Genomic DNA, 22197 nt, shown 5'->3' with positions numbered 1-22197 from the left:
TACTCACTGAGAATGACCGTCCTGCCAAGTTGTTGATCCTGATGATTTCAGTGATGGTCACACTCAGACTGCCCAGCTCTGTGACAGAAGCAGAGGGTTGGTCTTGGGCCATGGCACAAGCTCAGCTCAGCTTTCCAGGGGCCTCTGCCCCACGTTTGGTGCACTGACTATGGACACCCAGGACAGCAGGAAAGGGGGGCTCCAGCAGGCTCCATGAGTGAAGGAACTGTGTGGGATCATGCTCAGGGGTGGAAAACTGTGCTAAGGACAAGCTGAAAGGAAGGCTGCAGCAAAGGGAAGGTGCTGCCAGGTTTAAATCCTGTCTGAGCCTCACACATAGCATTCATGAGAAAACCCCAATCAGACTGTGGTGACACCAATAATCCTGTCACTGATTCCACCCCTACAGCCCAGACACAGCTGGCACCAAGGGTTGAGGCCATATTCGCTCCACTGAGCACCAGAAAACTCAGCAAGGCCTCTCCACGTGGTTGCCAGCACAAAGAACCCACCTTCAGCCTCCTCAGCAGGGATGGCTTTCATCAGCAGCCCCATGGAGCGCAGGGACAGCGCCAGCTCCTTCTCCCGGTCACTCAGCACAACCTGCAGACAGGATCTGTCAGTGCTCAGCCACAGGGGATGGGCATGGGGAGGGCTGGGGACAGCTTTGCACAAAGGTGACCTCACAGGTTTTAATGTTCACCACAACCTCTCTGTCTGTGCCTGGAGATCAATTCCGGAGGAAAGAGGGAGGGTCAGAGTCTCCTTTTTGGAGATGTGTGCCCTGTTGGGCATCCCTGGGAGCAGAGATATTTTGGGGTGCTGAGAGCCCCACTCACCTTCCTGTAGGTCACTGTGAGGTCGATGCCAGGGCCATCCAGGGTTGTTCTCTTCTTGGTCGTGCTCAACTCTGCAAGGAGGGAACCGGGATTGAATTTCCCTCATCCCATCTGTCTGTGGTCTGCACAGAGGGATCCTCCCACGGGCTGAGCCACCCCTGTGTCACACAATGACCTGGCATATTGTCCCTTCTGTCCTTGCCTCAGGAGCTGAGGCGCAGTGGGATGGACTCACTGTGGAGTCTGTGCCCAACCTCAGTGACAAATATCCATTGGATTGGACATCAGAATGCACTGATGGAGGAGCTGGATGGGACTTCTGGAACAGTCCAGCTTTCCAGCACTCTTGGTCCATCCCTGGCAACTCGAGGAAGCTGGATTTCTAACAGGGAAAACATCTGGCAAAGGGTTTGGCTGTGAAGCCCAGCTTGTTTCCTCAACAAAATCAGGGCTCTGGTCCAACTTCCTAGCATCCTGGAGCCATCAAATGCACAGTCTGCAAACCCTGGCTGAGCCAGGAGCCAGTGCCCACAAAGTCCCCCATTCAGCCTCATTTCATGGGCCCATGAGGGAGACAGAGGCATCTAGGGAAGTCTTGTCAGGAACAAGGAACATTGCCCATGGCCTGGAGCTCTACAGGCTGAGGGAGGGGGTGGGTGGCATCTGGAGATGGCAGGAGCCCTGACCAGGCTCAGGCTGGTGGGATACACACACCTCTGTTGGAGGGGCTGTCCTGCACCTGGGTCTGCAGCTCTGTGAGGAACACATCCTCGGCCGGCTCCTGCGCCGGGTCCTGGAACAGGATCTGGAAGGGAGGAACAGCCCTGAGAGAACATCCCTGAGAGAACATCCCAGAACAGCCCTGCAAGAAACATCCCTGAGAGGAACATCTTGAGAGGAACATCCCTGGGAGGAACATCCCTGAGAGGAACATCCCTGAGGACATCTCCTCTGTCACCCTGGGGTGTCACATGGGGCTTGTGGCATGGACAGCTTCTCCAGCCTACCCAAAGGGGAGCTGTAACCTCATCATGGCACTCAGGGTTCCCATGGGAGGGGAGGAACTGCCCTGGCTCTGCTCCCTGAGCTCCAGGAGTGTGGCAGGCCTTACCAGAAGCCCCAGGGACCTGGCCGGGAGAGCCACGGGCAGTGTCCCCTGCCACTGGATGTCACTGTGCCCTCAGAGATGAGTCAGTTCCCAGCCATCCCACATCACCGGGAGCACTTCCTGGGCCAGGCTGAGATGTTGCTGAGCTTCAAGGGATGTCATTTCTATCTGATCTAAATGAACAGGTCACTCCAGCCCTATGGATTATTTCTTGTCATGGGCTTGTATTGGGCAAAATGTGAAGAGCAGGTCCTGGAGAATCTCTCCCAGCCCTTCCTGACCCTACATTCAGCTCCTGTGGGACTTGGTTCACACTTCTGGGAAGCTGCCTGCAGCCAAAGAGGAACAGTGGGGTCTTAACCCAAAAGGGAAAACGGGGGCAGTGTTTGCAGCTGAGGCAGAAGCACACCCAGGATGACAGGAGCTCCAGGGCCTCTATCTGGAAACCACATCTGGAGCCAGCTCCTCCTCCCCTGCTTCAGTCACCCACACTCTCACTGCTGGGTTTTATCTTGGAGGAGAAATGAGTGGAATAAAATTTCACCAGGAAATCAAAATCCCCAGCCACAAACCGAGGCTCAGGTGCTCCAAGGACTGACAGGCCAGGGGTTATTAGGGAAGTCCTGGGGATGCTTCACCAAAGGAATTACCAAAGCTCTTTGCAAGCCTTGTGCCAGTTTGCTCATGCAGCAGCTCCTCCTGCGCTGCAATAGGGCCACAGTGGCTATGAGCAGATTAAAAGGAGGTCAGTGCATCAGCCTGAGTTTTGGAGGGGCTGCCAGAACTGCCAGAGGGGCAGCGAGGGGAGGGTTAATGTTCTGTGTATGAACAGAGCTTTTCTTTGCTCTCCAATCGAATGCCAGGCCTCACTCTGATACCATTTCAGAGAAAAGCTGGCAGGAAATATATCAAATGGTGCTGCAGGAAACTGTGCAAAGCCCCTTCAAGGTACAGTGACGTTTTGGTAAAGCTGCTCAGCAGAGCCCTCTTTGCTCCCAGCATCTGAAGCAGCAGGAGGTACCAGGGCTCCTGAACCACCCTGAAACCAGCAGAGCAGGAAATCTGTGTCCCTGGGGGGAATTTCAAGTCTCCCTTTGCTGAGCTGAGATCCTGCAATGGCCTTCCCAGGATCGTTGGCTCCAGCTGAGCTGAGCCAAAGAGACACTGGCTCCGGGAGCTGGCAGGGAGGGACAGGCTGGGGAGAAGCAGGGATCCAGGCTGGGATCTGCTGGAAGCCCCCAGCCCCTGCTGGCTCTGTGCAGCTCTGCCAGCCCTTGCAGGGCCACTGAGGGCCCAGAGGCTGTGCCAGCTGTGCCAGCTGTGCCAGCTGTGGCACCCACCTTGACAGCGTGCACCTGGAAGCAGACGGGCTGGGTGCCCATGCGGGCATAGTAGGCGATGACATCGGTGAGGAACAGATCTGTCACCAGGGCTCTGCTCGGTGACGATGGCTGGGGGGACAAATCACAGGTTGGGTCAGCCCCAGTCACTTCTCCAAAACCCTGCCACAAAATCTCCTACCTTCCTGGACACAGGGTGAGTGATGAGCTGTCCTCTGCCGTCGCCACTCACAGCAAACGGGAAAGGCACCCACCTATTGTCCCTTTTTTTGTAGGCTGTCAGTGGTGGCTCAAACTGCCGGGAAATGAGAGCTGGGGGGTTTCAGTAAATGGTTTCTTTCTTGAAATCTGCTATTTCCTGTCCCTTGGTCAAAAAACCCCATCACAGCAAATGGCTCTTGTGGGCTGAGGCAGTGACAGCCACAAGCATCCCCTGGCAGGGCCCTGGGGAGGGTTTGCAGGAGAAGATCTCTGTTTGGGGCACGGGGAGCCCTGCAGGGCCCTGGGGACAGTTTGCAAGAATAAATCTCTGTCTGGGGCATGGAGAGACCTGCAGGGCACAGACTCGTCCTCAGGTGCTGCAGATTGTTTGGGAAATGGGCAGGTTTTACTCGTACCATGGTGGCCAGCTTGGGAATCATGTGGCCCAGGGTGTTGATGTTGCTCTCGTACCAGGGGTCAGCCCTGCCCAGGTACTTGGCCACCTCACACAGCTCGTCGGGGCCAGTGTGGTCCTGTGGGAGAAACACAGCTCACGGTCACTCCAGCCTAGGGATGGTTTGCTTTTCCTGGGCTTGTGTTAAAAGGTTCTGGAGAACCTCTCCCAGCCACTTTCAACACTACATCCAGCTTCTGTGGGATTTGGCTCACACCGCTGGGAAGCTTCCACAGCCAAAGAGGAACAGTGGGGTTCACCATATCAGGAGCCATAAGGAGGTGGTGACATTCCCCTATCCCTTCCCTTTCCCTGCTTGGCCCAGAGATGCTGGCAAACTCATTTAGCAGGTGCTCAAGCACAAAAATTCAGTGAGGATTGAAAAGAAGGAATACTGATTTTTATAACAGCCTGTTTGTCAGGGGTCACAGCCAGCTCTGGGCCAGCTTAAAATATCCTAAGTGCAACCGTTTATTTACTTCTGTCTCAAGTTAGAGGGGAAGGGATGTGCCCTACATAAACTGCAAGTAGTGACTTACAGACCTAAAACTGGGGCTGTGGCCAAGGGGGCAAAGCCCTCAATGAGCAGCAACTGCTTCCCTCAGCATCTGGGAGGTGGGAAAAGCAGCAGGCCTTGGCTAAACCTCATGGATCCTGCTGCAGCTGGGGCCTGGAAGCAGCACTGAAGGAGCTGTCACTCACCAGGGAGGCTGGAGCAGCCTGGGGCTGATGGGTTCCCAAAGCCAGGCTGCAAACTGAGCCCAAAGGCTCTGTGTTGGCTCCCACCCTCCTCGTTCCAGGAACAGGGGAGGAATGGATGGGAATTCCTGGATCCCCCTGCTCTTCCCCCAAAATCCCCATCACCAGTTGCAGTCAGACACTCACCCCAGCAGCTGAGGGGTTTGGCTGCCCTGGCACCACGGGGATGTGGTAAAACTGCAGGTTCAGCCTCGGTGTCAGGAACGCTCGTCGGGTTTCCCGTTTCCTGAAACAGGAAAAGAAAATGTCCCAAGAGGAAGGGGCAAAACGTGGCTCCTGGCCAAGGCTGGGCAGTGCCAGGACGCTGCAGCTGCTCTGCCACAGGAGCACATGCTCCCCTCGCTGCCTCCTTTCCCAGGATGGCAGCAGCACCCCAGGTTCCCAAATCGAGCAGGGGGAGGTGATGGAGAGCCTCAGACAGGCTTTTGTCAGGGCCTGGTGTCCTTGTGCACCCAGCTCCGCTCCCCAGGCTGCCTGCACTGCCACCCACCCCACCCCACCCCTGGGGAACCAGCTGGAAAACAGCTTCTCTTTAGAATTTTTCCCTTTTACATGGAAAAACACCTCGCCTCATTTGTTGTTCATTTAAGCCAGTCCACGTGCAGAGCGGAGAACTCACTGTGTGCATCACTTGGGCCGACAGAGCAGCCAGTGACAGGCGGGTGAATTCGGGTGCTGAACCCCTGGGTCCCACCCTGTCCCAGGGAACGCTGAGCCAACCCCCTCCCCAGCCACCCCGGCTGCTCCGACAGCCTGAGGAGCAAAGCAGCCACCCTGTCCCGCTGTCCCCCCGAGCCCGGGTGGCCCCAGGTACCTGAGGGAGTGGTAGGCTTGTGCCAGGCGGCCCAGGATGCGGTCGTCCCCCAGCAGCACCACGCGGGCGGTGTGCAGCCTCTGCAGCGGAGCCGCGGGCTCCGCGGACATTCCTGACCTCCTGGGCGGCTTCCCGGGGGGCTTCCCGCCGGGGCCACCGCTGGCAGCCTGCAGGAAGGCCACGCTCTCCAGCGGAGACGGCTTCTTCTTGATGCCGCCCTTCCTGTGGAGCCGGGAGTGCTCCGCGTCCGCAGCGCAGGGCGCGCAGGGCTCCTCCGCCGCCGCGGGCAGGTCCCGCTCGATGCCGCTGTCGGTGGAGAGCACGGAGCAGCGGCTCTGCTCGCAGCACTCACAGTCCGAGAGGATGTCCTGCATCTCCACGGGGTCCAGGTCCTGGCTCAGGCAGTCGGGCTCGCAGCTCTGCGACAGCGGGCGGAGGAACAGCACCAGCTCCTTCCCTGCGGGCACAGAGCGGCTCCAGCAGGGAGAGCCAGGCACAGCTGGGCTCAGCCCTGTCCTGATCCGGTTTCCGTCTCCCCAGGCCGGCTGTAAAGCCGAGATGTCCACCATGGGTCCAAGGGCAGTCAGTCTTTCAGCCCCATTTCCTACTGAGAGAGCTCAACTCCCCTCCAATCATAGAAGCCCAGAATTCCAGAATGGTTTGGGTTGGAAGGGACCTTGAAGCTCATCTTGTTCCCATCTCCTGCCATGGACACCTTCGACCAGACCAGGTTGCTCAGAGCTCCATCCAGCCTGGCTTTGGACACTCCCAGGGATGGCACAGCCACAACCAGCTCAAGTACTGTAGGCACATCCTGCTGCAGCCCCATCTCTCTCCTTCATCCCTTCACACCTCTAATCCCCTGGCCTGACCCAGCAGCCCCGGGAAGGAGGGCTGGGGCAGTCAGCACAAGCTTGAGCTCGGCTTTCGGACAATGGTTCCAAAACTCCCTGCCCAAGGGTCAGGGCTAAATGACCCCTTCGGGACAGGACCCCCAGCCTCAGACTCCACCCAGCCCCCCCAGCCCCCAGGGCACTCACAGAGCTGCTCAACTTCTGTCCACAGGTGGAAGCTGATGTTGGGCTTGGGCAGAGGAGTCCCCTGCAGCCCTTCCTGGGGAGCATTCCCTGGGAAAACAAGGATGCTTGGAGCACACGGGAGCATTTCCCCACAAAGGAGCACAAGCCCCCAGTGCTGAGCACCAGCCCCTGGCTGAGGCAGCCCCTGGGCTCTCCCAGCCTGGTGCTCCTGGCCAGATGTGAGGCCAAGAGGTCTCTACTCTCACAAATGGAGCCATGAGGAAGTGTCTGCACCCTTGCTGGGAGGGAGAAATGAAAAAGGGGAAACTGAGGCAGCGGTGAAGGACCTTGCTTTACAGCCAGCAGGAGGATTGCAGAATAAATAAATAAATAAACATTCCTCTAGCACTAGGCCTCCAATGCACATGGTGATCTGAACCCTCTGGTCCCACCAGCACCAGCTCCTTTAACCCACAGGGGCTCTGTGACAAGCAGTGACAACTAAACACTCACTGCCCCCAAAAGGTGAGGGTCCCACTCCACTCCCTGCACCACTGGCTGCTCCTCCCCATATCTTGCACAGGGACAGTCTCCAGCTCTTCAAGGGAAGGGGTTGGGACACAGGGAGTAGCCAGGAGAGGACCCATGACCCCATTTACCTCTGCCTATCCCAGACTGGGGTGAGATGTGAAGGATTGGGATTTTGTTATAGTTTGTGTGTTCCCAGTGGCACCAGGCTGGAACAGAGCATGGCAGGGATGGCAGGAGATGGCAGTGCCACCATCCAGCACATCACAGAAAGGTTTGGGTGGGAAGGGGCCTTAAAGCCCACCCAGTGCCACCCCTTCCCATGGACAGGGACACCTTCCACGATCGCAGATTGCTCCAAGCCCCAGTGTCCAGCCTGGCCTTGGACACTTCCAGGGCTGGGGCAGCCACAGCTTCTCTGGGTAACCCTTCCAGGGAGGGGTGCACAATGTCCCCCTTGGCCAGGCCATGGCAGGATGGCCCCTACACCAACAGAGCTCCCCCAGCCTCCCCCAGCTGACATCTCTGACACCCTTTGCCAACAACAGAGACACAACCCAGGGCAGCTGAATCAGCAGCAGAAATTCCCATTGTCCCCTCTGGGTCACAAATCTGCCTTCCAGGGCCAGTTCTCTCTCCTGGCCATCTCTGGGGTCACTGCAAGGAGCCAGGCTGTGGGACCTGATCCCTGCTGCTCAAGAGGGGATGGCAGGGACACAGCAGGGTCACAGCAGGGTCACAGCAGGGACACAGCAGGTACACGAGGACTCCCTATCCGAAGGAATGTGTGGCTGGAGCTCACCTGCGGGCACGGAGCCCAGGAGGGCGTGGTAGATCCTCTCCAGCCTGGCCATGTGCTGGCCCCGGTCTGAGCCCCGCTCGCTCCCCTCACACTCCACGGCCTCCACCACCTGCTGGAACCAGCGCTCCACATCCCTCGGGGGCAGCGCCTGTCGGGAAAGGGGCTGTGAGCACCCAGAGCCGGGCAAAGAGGAGATGCTGCTCCATGGCAGGGCACTGGGAGGCGCAGAAAGAGCGAATGAGTCCTGCAAGAATTGATTCCTAGGGGGACACCACCGTCCTCTCATCCCCAGGAGAGGTGCTGGCTATGCTTCAAGCTCCTTTTCTGGCAGCTGTGCAGCCGATGGGCTCCGTGTCCCTGGGTGGTCCCTTCAGGTGACTCTCGGGAGATGGGGACAGCAGACACACAAAGGTGTGCTTGGAGTGGAAATCACTGGGATTCCCTGCAAAGTTTCTGAGCCAGACATTTGTGTTACTGTGGCCCCAGAGCTCCTTCCAGGAGGTTTTGGAGAAAGCTGATGGAAACCTTTCCCCTGAGAGGTTTCTGCTGTGCCCAGGGGCTCCCAGAGGAGCTGTGCTTCAGTGGCAGAGCCAAACCCAACCCTCAGACTGAAAGTTCCAAACGCTGGCTCTGCTGTAGCCACTGCTTTCCATTTGAAGGATGTTTGAGTTCAAGCTCAGGCCAGCACTAGGGCTGCTGGGGCTGGAGACCAGTGCTGGGGAGCTAGAGGGTGTCTCTCTTCTTGCCTTTAGCTTCTCCAAGGTGTCCAACCAGAGCAGGAGTATTGGAAAATCACCAGAGGAGCTGCAGAGGTGCTGCATTACCTGGAGCTGGGCCCTGAGGCCATGGATGTCACAAGTGTCCCCCAGGGCTGCCTGCAGGGCATGGGTGACCACGCAGCTCATGCAGCCCTGGGGGCTCTGGGCCACCTGGGCCGCCTCGGTGTCGCTGAGCAGGGCGCGGCAGATAGCTTCGGGCAGCAGCTCGGGGTCGGCAAAGATGAAAATCCTGGGGGCAGGAGGATGGGGAAAGAGGGAGAGAGGAAATGCATCATCACGGGCGTCAGGGCTGGCAGGAGCAGCTCACATCTCCCTCATTCCATGCAGAGAAGGTGTTGCTGTTGATATTCCCCTTCTTCACCCTGCGTCCCCTCCAAGGGAAGCTCCCTGCCTCCCAAAATCATTTGGGACAAAGGAGGAATGTGCCCCTCCCAATGCAGAGCTTGTTTAGAGAGGTACTGGGTGCCACCCTATTGCATCCCCCAAGATGATGTTTTAGGTTCAGATAATCTATTCCATCCAAGATTAATTCAGAGTGTTGGAAAAGGACAGATTTTCCTGAGATACCACAAAATAAAAGCACCAACCCCTCCAAAGAGGCACCACTCACTTCTCCTGGTAAGGGTAGGGGTCACTCCTGAGGCTTTGTTCGGAAATGACCATTCTTTGGTACCAGGTGCCTGGGAAGGGAATAAACACATGCAGTCAGAGCAGAAGGAGTAACACAGCTCCTTGGGCTCAGGGCTTCTCCCAGGTGCAAAGGCTGAGGGGACTCTGCCAAGTCAGGGAACACCCACTGAAATGAGGTTAAACAGCCAAGAATTGGACCAGAGCTAAAAATAGCCAAGGACAAAGGCCAGGCTCCAGAAAAAGAAACCCCTTTATTCAGGGATGATTTCCTGTGTTTCCCTTCCTTTGTTTAGGTCATTATGAGCTCAGGAGTGGAGCTGGAAGCTGGAGGAAGAGCCCTGCTCCTGGCCTGTCCCAAGGGCCACATGGGGACAGTGTTTGGAGGATCTGAGGAGCACCAGGGATCTCTGGATCAAGAGAGAGGCACTTCAGCCTCCCCCTGCTCAGGTGAGGATCCATCTGCCTGCCCTGGCTTGGGGACAATCACCCTGGGAACCACTGGAGATCCTCTCTCTCCACACTGAATCATTCCCCTACCAAAAATCAGAGGAGATAAAGGTGCCCCTTGGAGCTCCAGACAAACTAATACCGGAGAAGGGAGGTTGGGATGACAGGGGTAGGATGAGCCTCCCAAAAATGGCACAAAAAATTCCCCCCCCAGGTCTCTCCTGTTTCACCTCCACCTCACAGGGTGTTGCACCTTGCTCTGCTTTAAAGGATTGCTTTGAAAGGCTCCTATTAAAGAAAACTTTAACAAGAAGAACTTCAATGAGAACAGAGAAAAAGAACACAGAGAAAAAGGTGACCAGGTCTCCTCGAGCTTGCTTCCAGACACAGGACTAGTCCCTGCAGCCACCACTGACATCTCCGTGTCCACAGCCTGGGAGAGAGCCCAGGCTGGTCTGAGCCTCAATCCCAGACAGAAAATTCCCTTTGCAAGAAGGAAACCTCCTCAAAATATACTGGGATGTCCAGGCTGGCAGCAGAACACCTTGTTTCCCATAGAGACAGAGGGTGTATATAGATATATAAATACATATATTTATATATCTGGCCTTAGATGGGCTGCACTTGGCTCTGCTCTGTCTACACTGAGAGCAGGACAACCTCAAGTTTCTCTGCTGGAAAGTGAGGCTCAGCAGGCTGAGGTGAGGAGAGGGGAACCCTCCCACCCAGACACACCCCCAAGACCCCAAGCATTTGTCCAGTCCCACAGAAATCCCTGCCATGGCTCAGTGCATCAGGCAAAGGCACTTCAGGTGTGGAAATCCCCCAAAAGCCCCAAATGAGCGGGTTTGACTGGGGTTTGAGCTGGTATAGAGTTGATTTTTTTCACAACACCCCTCGAGAGCCCAGCCCTTCCCAGTGCCAGGCAGGGACAGGGTAGGGGCACCCCTTACCTGGGGCTGTCCTCTCCACCTTCAGCCTGCTGGCATAGTCCAGCCCGATGGTGCAGAAGGGCTTGGGCAGGGTCAGCAGCCTCTTGCAGAAGTCATAAACCCTGGCACAGAGCTCGTCAGGGATGTGGGGAGCCTGGGGAGGGACAGAGAGATGCCAGGCAGTGAGCCTAGAGCTGCTCCAGCACAGCCCCAGGCTGGGAGGGCAGCGAATTCCCTGCACCAATTCCCTGCACCAATTCCCTGCACCAATTCACTACACCAATTCACTGCACCAATTCACTGCACCAATTCCCTGCACCAAATTTACTGCACCAAATTTACTGCACCAAATCTACTGCACCAAATCTACTGCACCAAATTCCCTGCACCAATTCACTGCACCAGTTCACTGCACCAAATTTACTGCACCAATTCACTGCAGATTTCAATGCAAAATATGGAGCAGAATCAGGCCCTGCAATGGTTTGGGAACCTCCAGCAATAGCCAGGAGAGGTTGGGGACACTTTTTTTTTGCCAGGTTGTGGCTTCCTGCACCACCAGGCACCAAAAGACCTCTGAAGAAGGGGTCAGCTGGAAGGACCTGGTACTCTACGTGTCTCAGGTGACAATGACACAGCCACCAAACAGCGCTCTGGGAAATGCACGATTGAGCCCCCCAGGGATGGTGCCAGGGCTTAGCTGGTAATGAGCTATTCCAGGTTCTGGGTGGCTTCAGGTAGGCCTCCTGTGGCTCCTGTTGTCCCTGGACGTTGCCCCAGTGAGGCCCAGGGTAGGTTCCCTTATCAAGGTGTAGATTCCCTTATCAAGATTCCCTTATCAAGGTGTAGATCCACCTTATGAAGGTGTAGATTCCCCATATCAAGGTGAATATCCCCCTTACCAAAGTGTAGATTTCTTTTATCAAGGTGTAGATCCTCCTTATCAAGGTCTAGATCCCCCTTATCAAGGTGTAAATTGCTTTTATCTAGGTGTAAATTCCTTTTATCAAGGTGTAAATTCCTTTTATCAAGGTGTAGATCCCTCTTATGAAAGTCCAGGTTCCCTTATCAAGGTGCAGATTCCCTTTGAAGGTGTAGATCCCCCTTATCAAGGTGCAGCTCACCTGGATCAAGGTGTACATCAGCGTGTGCAGCAGGGGGATGATGTGATGCCGGGAGTCTCCTCGCTCTGCCTGCGGGAGCAGAAGGCAGGGAAGGCACGGTCAGGTCCTGGAAGGACGCTGGGCTGGGCAGGAGCAGCCCCAGAGCCCCCCGGGGCTGCTGGGTTCTGTCTCTCAGCACCTCAGACACGCGAGGGGAGAACGGGAATTCATCCTGGCCTGGGGGGATGATGCTGGGTTTAGGATCCCTCCCCAGGCTTTTAGGATGGGCAGGATGTCCCGAGGGTGAGCAAAAGTTTCTAACTGAGCTCATTAAGGAGCCCCTTTGAGTTGCAAAAATTCCTCTGGGAATACAAAACCTCTGGGAAAAGCCTAGGGTTTGGCAGGGGTGGGAGCAGAGGGAACAGGCAGGGGAGATGCTCCTGTGCCCCCATCGCAGCCCATGGGAATCCAAGGATGCTCCAGCCCCTCCCTGAAGCCTGCTCTGTCTCTAACAGCTCCAGCAGCAGGAAAGCCCCTGGATAAACCTGGGAAAGAGATTCCCACCCCGAAGATAATTCTGGCCCCTTTTCCTCAGGGCTGCTGAGCTGATGGATCCGAGTTAAACGGAGCTGATGGCAGCAAAGCTTGGGAAAACATCAATAAAATGAATAGCAGGGAATTGCTGAGTTGATGGTGGCCCTGGAGGAACTCAGGCATGAAATTGCTAAATTATCATCTCTACTTGGTGCTGATGGCTCAGAGCTGCTGAAGAGTGAAAAAAAGCTCACAAAACCCCCAAGTGACAGGGATTTCCTGGAAGAGCTTCAGGGAGATGAAGGGAATTACGGAGCAGGGGGGCTGACACCCCTCCTGGGCAAGGGAAGATAAGAGTGACAGAGTGATAGCAGCTAGGGGGGAGGGCTGGCTTGGCTTCTGCAGAGGAAAGCAGCCCTCAAATCCTCGGGGAGAATCCCTGAATCCACAGCCAAGGGTGATGGGGGGGGTCCTGTCTGGATTTGTGAAAGCCACCGGAAAAATCCCTTCCCAAGGCACTGATGGCAGCTGAACTGCCTAACAAGACTGAGAGACTGCAAATAACGCCAGAGCTGCTTCAGAGCAAGGAAGCTGGGATTGGGATGACTGCTGGGTGTTCACAGTGCTGGGTGATCTGGGCACAGGGATCTGGGCTGGGCTGGCACAGCCCGGGTGGGACATGGGAGCCCTGAGGAAGGTGCCAGCCTCTGCAGGGCTGCTCCAGCCTCCCAGGGCAAAGGAGAAATAGCAAAGATGCAGAGAAAATGGTCTAGGGAGGTTTAGGGACAGGAGACAAGAAGTGGGGGCTCATCAGTGGGGTGAGGAGGAAGAAGAGGAGGAGGGGAATGATGGCTCTGGGTAAACTGAGGCAGGCTCAGAACAAAGCAAAGGTGCTGCTTCTCCCCATGACACCTCCCCAGACCACAAACCAGGTCACACCAGGATGCAGAGGCTGCTGCAGGTTTTTGCAAGACCCGAAGATGATGTGAGAAATCGATAAAACCAAAAACCCATCACAGGTTTCCATCGAAGGCTCCTAGGCAGGATCTGGGGTTGGGTGGGGTGGAAATATGTCATGTGGGGGAGTAATTTCCACTCCACCTGAGTGGATTGCACAGCGGATGGGGTGGGGAAGGTTTGGGGTGGTCGGGAGGATTTTCCACTGCGCTGTGAGGGCTGCCTGCCTGGGGCTGCTGAGCAGGGAGGAGCCTGGGGGGGCTCCTGCCTCTGCCCGTGGCTCACTGGCACTTCAGGGACAAAGCCTGTCCCTACAGCATCAGCTGGGACAAGCCCTGGTGTCCCACAGGGTTTTTCACTCTGTGCTGAGCCCAGAGCCCAGCCAGGCCTCACAGCCCCTAAAGCCCTGCTGGAGGTGGGGTTGAGTCCCAGCCCTGTGCCTCCCCCAGCGCATGGCACAGAGACCAGCCCTGCACTCGGGACACAGCTCTGGGGTGGCACTCACCCTCTCCAGCTCCTTCACCAGGATCCTGACCAGGACACAGCTGGTACTGGGATTCTGGTCGATTTTCTTATGCAGGGTCCATCGCAGCATTCCTGAGAAGGGAGAGCCAGGAAGGTCAGGTTGCCAAGGAAGGGACTGGGGTGAGGTTTGGCTGGGAATCAGGGACCTGAGCACTGGTGCCGCAAAATCCCCCCTGGGGATCTGCTCTGACATCACCGAGAGCTGGACCAGCCTCCTCTGCCCTCTGCTTCCATCTCTGACCCTCTGCAAGGGCCACGCCTTGCCCCTGCTTCTGGTGCAGCATTGATGTATTGGATCTCTAACTCTGGGAAACCCTTGGGAATGGGTCCTAGAGATCCTGAGGGGATGGAGAAAAGCAAGGCAGGGCAATAGATGTGAAATTCGTTTCCTGTTCCCTCTGTTGCTCTGTTTGTGCCCAGCTGCTTGCCCCACCTGCCCCAAGGAATTTGGGATTCTGCTGGTCTCAGCACAAGCCCCTGGCTGCCAACAGCTCACCCTCAGAGCAGGGACCACAAAACCCCTCAGGATGTCAGGGCTCATGCCAGGCAAAATCAAATTTAATTAACCGTAAAATGTACTGTGTGCTCCAAGTAAAATCAGTTTTTCAAAATTCATTAGGTTTCCCCTAATGTATTCCCCTAATATAAGGCTGTAACAGTTTCCTCCAAATCCATAACACAGAGGAATTAACTGACTCCAGGGAGCAGCTGGCAGGGCATGGCAAAGGAACATCCCCGTGGAGAGGGACAGGGACACTCCGGCTGGGAGCTTGGAGAAGGGACAGAGCTGTGTGAGGGGTTGGCAGAGCTGGGGGCTCTGCTTTTATGTCCCAGCTTAATGCAGGACCCGCCAGGTGAGGGAAGGCTGTGCAGGGGGCAACAGAAGCTGCTGGGGCTGTGCAGGGGGTGACAGCCCCGCACGGGTGACAGACGCTGCTGGGGCACGGCTGCAGCTCAGCAAGCATGTGGCACCTCTGGGAGCGGGTTAGGAAGGGCAAATGAGCGAAGCCATGGTGTGTCCCCGCCCTGGCACCGAGAGGGGAGGCAGGGGGGTTACCGGGGCCAGGCAGTGCCCAGCGGGGCTGTGCCCCTCTCACCTCGGTCGCTCTGGCAGGAGGGGTGGTGCCCGTCCAGCTCCCGCAGCAGCGCCCGCACCCGGCGCAGGATGTCCGACTCCACCTCTGCAAGGGACAGCGGCGACATGAGCCAGGCCAGCACCCCAGCAGGGAGGGACAGCCCCGAGCAGGGCGGGCACAGGAGCTGCACCCTCCCCACAGCCCTCAGAGCCCCGGTGAGCCTCGATGGAAGCAGAGCACAGCTGTCCCCAAGGCCACCGGGGCCGGGTCGGGAATGCCACCCCATGGACTGGTGGCCCTGGAGCCAAACTGGAGAGCAAAGTGTCCCTGCAGGGACGTGGTGGCAGAGAAGCTCTGCAGATCCTTCCTCTCCCGGTTCAATAAAGAAATCACACATTAATTACAGACACTGCCAAAATGCCTGAGCTTGGCACGGGGAAGGAGCAGAAACCTCTCAGCTTTGGGCACTGCCTGCGTTGAGCCCCAGCCTCACAGCCAGTGCAGGGAGCTCTCCTGCAGCCAGGGCTGTTCACCCTCGTGGGGAGCCCAGCCAGGGCCATTGGGCTCCAATGTCACCTCCTGTCCCCACAGGGCCCCTGACAGCCTCCCCCAGCAGCTCCTGCTCCCCCAGGGCAGAGCTCCTCCCTGGCAATCCCACACCTTGGACTCCAAACCCCAGCTGCTTCCTGCTTTCACTGAAAATACCTCTGACAGCCTCAGCCCTGTCTGGGGCACAGCTCGGATGGGGGCTGGGATACCAAGTTTGGGGTGGGAGCTCAGGTTTGGGGTGGGAGCTCAGGTTTAGGATGGGATTCTGAGCACAGACTTGCTCGGGTGGCAGCTGGCACGGATATGAAATAAAAACCAGCCCTGAAAATGCCCAGGAAAGGTCCAAGGCCCCTGTGCCCACCAGGGCTGGCCTTTGTGTCCCTCCTTACACTGGATGCTGTTTCCCTGTCAGCAAAATGACTCTTGCTCCTTTGGAATGAGAAAAACCAGCATTATGTAAAGCTAGGCATTAAGATGTGATGTTCTTCTTCCCTAAGGAATTGCAGGCTGGGGCAGCCAGGGCATGAGAAGGATCATGGAATCCCAGAATGGTTTGGGTTTTTAGGGACTTCAAAGATCATCCATTTCCACCCCCCTGCCATGGCAGGGACACCTTCCACTATCCCAGGCTGCTCCAAGCCCTGTGCCACCTGGCCTTGGACACTGCCAGGGATCCCTTTGTTTGAAGTAACTTTCCCAGAGCCCTTTCCTGGGGCAGATTCCTGTCTCCAGTCTCACTGGTGGGGTCAGGAGAGAGGGTGACCAGGGCACAGGGACAGCTCTCCCAGGCTTTGCATAAGAGACAGCTGGGAAATGCAGAATTTAAGTTACTGGGGATGGCTGATTCCTGAGCACACCCCATCAGCCAAAACAGTTCCCCTATTTATGGACCCCAGGGAAGTGCATCCCCTTAGAGTTGCTTTAGGTCCCTTTTTTGTAGGGAGGACTCATTCAATTCCAGCTTTTCCTGCTGAGCAGCTCTGCTGGGGTTGGGTGGGAGCTGTGTCAGGGAACAGCCCCACACTCAGGGTCACCAGTATTCCCACGTGCTGTAGGATTTGTGCCCCAGGGAGGCACCACAGCACAAAAATACCCTTTGAAAACTGGATTTTTCTCATTATGGAAATGTCGTTTGGAGAAATGCCTCAGAAACTTCTGTTTTCTCACCTCTTGGCTTCCTCTCAGTGGGTTTGTGAAGCTCCTCACTGTCACTCTGCTGTTTATTGGTTTGGCACATGGGGATTATGCAATAAAGGACTATTTGAGATTTCCTGCTCTTTTCCTTTGTGTGTTTGGGATCACCAGGGGAGGCTTTTCCTGAGCACTGATATCAATCCTGTCCTCTCCTCCTGAATCAAAGCAACCCCAGCCGTGCTGTGCTCAGGGTCCCTCATGGGGAGCAGAGCAAAGAGTTAGTTCTAGCACAAACAAGAGGCACTTTGATCTAAAAACAGCAAAAAACCCCAAAAAAACCCAACAAAAAAACTCCCAGCAACCAACAGCAGTGGCTTAGAAATGAAATAAAACCTTTCAGCACTGACATCCTGACCTTGGGAGATCAACAGCACCTTTGAAACAGTGTGAAAATAAAATATGGGGGGAGTGGACCGAAATACACAATTAATAATAATAATAATAATAATAATAATAATAAACTACTTTAAAACTCAGTTGTTTTTGTGCGATCTGAATGCCCCACACTCAGCAAAGCTTTTGGCTGCCCCTGCATTGCTTTCATTTCCCGTCTTCCAGCAGCACTTGGCAACACCTTGGAAGAGCATCCAGGTGTTTGCTCAGAGGAAAATCGAGGTGTAAGAGGTGGCTGAGGGTTCATTCATGGGGATCCCCAACCCAACCCCGCTGGGGGTTCAGCATCACCCACCTGAGCTCTCCATGGCCTGCAGCATATGGGGTGACTGCACAGAACTCCTCACTCCACACGGGCATGGCCTTGGATCTGAGATTGTGCCTGCAAAACATGAGGATGTACTTGGCTCAGGTGGTGGGTCAGAGTGAACCTCGGGGGAGCACAAAGTCACCAGCACACCGTGGCACCCCCATGGGACAGAGGCAGAGCCCTAAGAGTGAGCACAGGCTGTGTTTGGTGCAGAAACCTCTAGCTCAAAGCTGATCCCACGGGAATATTTGGCCCCCAAAGTGTCCTGTAGCAAGAAGCTCCCCGGGGATGAGCAGCAGCATCACTGAGAAGGGCAGGATCAGGATCCTCATCCTCCAGGGCTTAATAAATGTTCCATTTAAGCCAAACTGAGTCTGGAATGCAAAATCTAACTGGGGGGGGGGAAAAGGAAAAAAAGCCCAATTTTCCATGAGTTTTCTATGCTTGATGCTGATCCATTGCCATCCTGATCCAGCATCTCAGAGAAAGAAACCCTGGCAAAAGCTTGGGAGCCAGAGGGGAGCCAGCCTGGAGCCAGCCAGCGTCCCTTGCCCTCAGCATTGTTCTCTCCTCAGAAAGGAACAAAATCACCCCGAGAGCTGAGGAGGAAGGATGGGAATTCGCCTGTGACAGGACGGGGGTTGAGCTGGGAGCTGCTCCGGGGGGAGCAGAGGAGACACCTTCTGTGTCTCTGGAGTCTTCTGTGCAAAATCTCCCTGCCCAGGTGCTTGGCTGCAGCCAGAGATCCAAAGAGGGACCCACAGGGTCCCCTGCACCTCCTGCTCCTGCTCCCCAGTGTTCTCTCCCATCCCCCCATCCCTGGGCACAGCAGCCGCCACGGGACAGTGGATTTATTTTGGAATGAGCTGCAACACCACTTCCAGCAGCTCTGGATCAAGGCTTTCCCAGCCTGGGGGTTTTGTCTTCTTTTCTTGCTTTTAGAGATGAAAAAACCCAGCCCACAGCTGTGAATTCTGTGATTTCCCTTGGGCACCCACATTTATGGCTGGGAACAGGAAGCCAACATTCAGCACCCCCCAAATCAACCCAGGCAGCAACAACAGCCTGGTCCCATGTCCCTCCATGTCCCTCTGCATCCCTCCAAGCACAGTCAGCTTCTGCTCAGGTCTTTGCTCCACTCAGGATTTTCCTTATTTTTTTTAGATTTAGGGCCTAACTTCTCCCAGGTAGTTCCTAAATCTGTACATCTCCATCACCAAATCCAACAACTCTGCAGCTGCAGGAGGAGGAGGAGGATGGACACATGTGGCAGTGCCCCTGCCATGCACCACCCGAGCCCCTGAGCATCCTGTCACAGCAGCTCCCAGACACTCATTAAGGTTTCCTGCAGAAGCTGAAGTGTTCAGAGCCCACCCCAGCCCCGTGTGGCCTCTGCTCCTGACCCTGGGGTTGGAGAAAGGCTCTGGCATGGAGCCACTCCAGATTTGCAGTGCCCTGCAAGCAGCAGCACCACGGGGCAGCTCCGATGGGGCAGAGGGCAAGGGAGGAGAGGACAAGGGACAGTCTGCAGGGTGAGGGGGACAAGGACAGGGACAGTCTGCAGGGTGAGGGGGACAAGGACAGGGACAGTCTGCAGGGCGAGGGGGACAAGGACAGGGACAGTCTGCAGGGCAGGGACTGGCTGGAGCGCTGTCCCTCCTGCCCAGCCGGCAGGCACTGGGAGCAGGGCTGAGAGCAGGGAGATGCCAACTCTGCTCCAGCTCAGCTTCGTGCTGATACCAACCCTGGGTGTTGCTGCAGTGATGGCTGTGCCATCACACATCTCGATGTGACCCCCTGGGGACAGCAGGGGCACAGAGCAGGGCAGAAGGTGCCCACTAAGGGCAGGGATTGTTTCCCCCTGCCCACCCCACGCTGACGGCAGTGGGTGAGCACTGGTGCTGCCCACAGGTTGTTCCTGTCCGGGACAGTCCCCTGCCTTCCCCGGGCACCTGCACTGCCCATCCAGGCTCCAGGGGACTCTCCAGAGTCCCTGGGCAGAGCGGTGGGCACGGGAAGGATGCTCCCACAGCCCGGGCACCACTGACCCCAGCAGTGACAGCTCTCTGGAGCACCGGCTGGGGCGGGGAGAGCTGCCGCTCCAGCCAGGAATGGCATGTGTCCCCTAGGATGCCACAGTCTGGGACACAGGCGAATATCCATGAACTCTCCTCATTTCTAAACTCACAGCTCACCCCTTGAATCCCTGGCTGCAGAAGGAAAGGGAATGGTTCTCCCAGTCGCTGCCACGCACAGGACACCAAATGCCAACAGCAGCGCGACACAGAGAGGAGCTGCTGCCATTCCCGGAATCAAACCTCCTGCTGGGAAAGCACTGCGCTCCCTGAAGCCCTGCGAGCCCCCAGGCTCTGCCCCTAGGGCTCCTCTCGCGCTGCGCTGCCGGAGGAAGCAGCAGCTAAATGTGGCTCGAGGTGTCGGTGGCTCCCCACATCCGCATCCTCCTGGCACTGCGGGGGCGAGCGCTGCTGGCCAAACGCGGCACAGGCGTGACACAGTTCCAAATTTAGCAAAGATCGCCGCGAGCTCCTCTCGCCTGAGGAACTTTGATTCTCGGTTCACCTGTCTGCTTCAAAAGGGCTCCTTCTCCTCCCTGGCAGTGAAGAGCAGCTGGGGCTGAGCCCACAGTGCATGTGCTCGCTCCCAGTGCTTGGGTCTCCCGAGAAAATTCAACATCAGATGACCAAAACGGGTCCCTGGCACGTTCAGAACCCAGTCACGCTGTCCAGGGAGGATGGATAAGTGTTGTGTGAGAGTAGGATGGAAGGACACACACAGGAACAGGCTGGGGAGGGAGGCTGGGGTCAGTCAGGGTCCTGCCAGGCTCCAGCAATGGGTTCTCCCTTGGCCAGGACCAGCACGGGAACCCAAATGAGCGGAAAATCTCCCTTTTCACTGGGGACGTTTTTGGTCAGCGCAGGAACATGAATGAGCAGAAAATCTCCCCTTTTCACTGGGGAGGTTTTGGGCCAGCCCAAGAACCCAAGCAAGCAGAAAATTCCCTTTCCTCCTGGGGTGTTTTCTGCCTGCTCAGCTCCCCAAGAGTGAGGGTAGCAGAGGAGGGGGACGAATGCAGGGCTGGGGATGGGAAGGGCTGGATGGCACCAGCCCCAGTTTGGAGCAGTTTGACAGTGGGACCACATTTCCCCTCCCCAGCCCCAACAGACAGGGATGTTCCTGTCCTTCCCTCCAGGGCTTCACCCAGACTTTCCCAACAGCAGCTGGCTCTGAAGTGACCCTGACACAAATCCAACTCCAGCCACAGAGGGAGAAAGAATCTGAAGTTTCAAGACCCTGTGCTGTAGCCAAGGACTCAATGGAGGCTTTGTGCAGATCATTTTCAGACTGTTCCCCGCTGTGCAGGTGAGGCTGTTCCCCCGTCCAGGGGCACTTTTGGGGTGCCATTAATGAAACCAGGCTGATTTATGTCACATGATCTGACCTTGGCACCTCCTGTGCTAAACTGGGAGTGCCAGGGAGCAAAGACCCATTCCAGGCCCCCCTGGGAAGGCTGAAGCCCCTCATGGGGCAGAAGGGATTCCCTGAACACGACCCAGAAGCCAGGTGCCACTGCAGGGTCACAACAGTCACCTGGGGCTCCAAGGACACTTTGGAGCTGCTGATTTGGGTGAAAACCCATTTTAGCAGAGGGGTGTGGGACTGCAGGCACCCCATGAGGACCCCAGTGCTGCTGTCAGAGCTGGCACCCACTGGCACCCAGAAACCCGGGGAGCAGCAGGCTCCCTGTCCGTGTTCCAGGATGTTCCTGAGACAGGATCAGTCCCCAGCCCACCGCCTGTGCCTGCCCTGCTGTTCCTGGGACAGAACTGCCATAAATCCCCCAGGAGATGGGACTCCTCATGCTGGACTGTGATGCTGGGATGCTTTGAAAACTCCTTCCCTGGAGAAGGTGGAGATGGATGTTCTTGAATCCTCTATCCCTTCCTGAAGGAGCCTTTGCCACTGTCACCCCTTTCAGCCACAGAGCACAGGGCTAGAGGCCTTGGGTATAAACACCTCGTGGTGTCACCAAGCCCTGAGCTGGTGCTGAGGCCAGCCTGACACCCCTGGGCCCATGGAGTGGCTGGGGATGGATGCAGGAGCAGAGATATCTGAGCTGCACTGCTCCCCCCCTCTCATCCATGGATCCAGACAAGCCAGAGCCCCTCTCCCTTCTTGCACTGCTGCCCTGGGGCCTCACCCAGGGACAATCTCAACTGAGGGGACTTCCCTGGGTCCCTGAGACCAGACCCTCAGCGCTGACTGAGCCACATCCCCAGATCCCAGCACAGCAGACAGGAATGCTGCCAGCCTGGAGGAAGGGGAGCAGCAGACAGCAGAGCTCCCCACTCCAGACAGCCTCTCTCTGCCACAGCTCTCCTGGAAGGATCCCTGGCACGAGGAAGGGGAATTGTCCCTATTTCTGGGGATGGACCCTGGGCTGGTCCCAGTGCCTGCTGGACTAACTCAGACCCTGCACCTCCCTGCTCCCCAGACGGCTGGGAAGGACCCCAGCACAGCCCAGCCCTGCTCTGTCCCCTCGGCAAGGACTCTGTCCCAAACAGTAGGGAGCTGCGCTCACCTTCCCTTGTGTGATCTGCCATCTCCCGGGAGCACAGCTCCCCTCGGGCCGCAGGAGCATCCCGGCAGGCACCCTGGGAGCACGAGGAGGGAGGAGCAGCAGCAGATCAGGTGCAGCTCCTTGGCCCAGTGCGATGGGATGCCTGCGGCCCCGGAGCCCAGCACGGGACTGAACACGGGGCTTGTCCCTGCTCCCTGTGCCCTGTCCCAGCCCAGGGGTGGCCGCAGCCCTTCCCCAGGCACAGGGAGGTCCCAGGTCCCAACCTGCACAGGCCCCTGGCGAGGTGGCAGCTGGGTCGAGGAGA

The 22197-nt window shown here is 56.8% G+C and overlaps 1 protein-coding gene across 6 annotated transcripts in view; it reads right to left on the bottom strand.

Moving 5' to 3' along the window:
* The window catches only part of PIK3R6 (phosphoinositide-3-kinase regulatory subunit 6), a 37801-nt gene that overhangs the window by 4389 nt on the left and 11215 nt on the right, over positions 1-22197 (bottom strand). For 4 of the 6 annotated variants that reach the window (XM_085078019.1, XM_085078018.1, XM_085078015.1 and 1 more), the window contains exons 2-18: positions 17279-17365; positions 14869-14952; positions 13752-13843; positions 11777-11845; positions 10674-10806; positions 9254-9323; positions 8689-8872; positions 7865-8012; positions 6556-6642; positions 5516-5972; positions 4828-4927; positions 3905-4021; positions 3288-3398; positions 1554-1644; positions 840-910; positions 513-603; positions 8-78 (exon numbers count right to left, since the gene is read on the bottom strand). In XM_085078019.1, coding sequence (XP_084934145.1) covers positions 8-78; positions 513-603; positions 840-910; positions 1554-1644; positions 3288-3398; positions 3905-4021; positions 4828-4927; positions 5516-5972; positions 6556-6642; positions 7865-8012; positions 8689-8872; positions 9254-9323; positions 10674-10806; positions 11777-11845; positions 13752-13843; positions 14869-14952; positions 17279-17303 — 2001 coding nt within the window. In that variant the 5' untranslated portion in view covers positions 17304-17365. The remainder of the gene's footprint in view (positions 1-7; positions 79-512; positions 604-839; positions 911-1553; positions 1645-3287; positions 3399-3904; positions 4022-4827; positions 4928-5515; positions 5973-6555; positions 6643-7864; positions 8013-8688; positions 8873-9253; positions 9324-10673; positions 10807-11776; positions 11846-13751; positions 13844-14868; positions 14953-17278; positions 17366-22197) is intronic. The other 2 variants (XM_085078017.1, XM_085078016.1) reach the window with 2 other exon arrangements.

The sequence above is a fragment of the Lichenostomus cassidix genome, chromosome 18, assembly GCF_008360975.1.
Source record: "Lichenostomus cassidix isolate B80296 chromosome 18, HeHo_3.0, whole genome shotgun sequence".
NCBI classification, from domain to species: domain Eukaryota; kingdom Metazoa; phylum Chordata; class Aves; order Passeriformes; family Meliphagidae; genus Lichenostomus; species Lichenostomus cassidix.
Note: the sequence above shows the minus strand (reverse complement) of the source record. Positions and strands in the feature narration are given on the sequence as shown.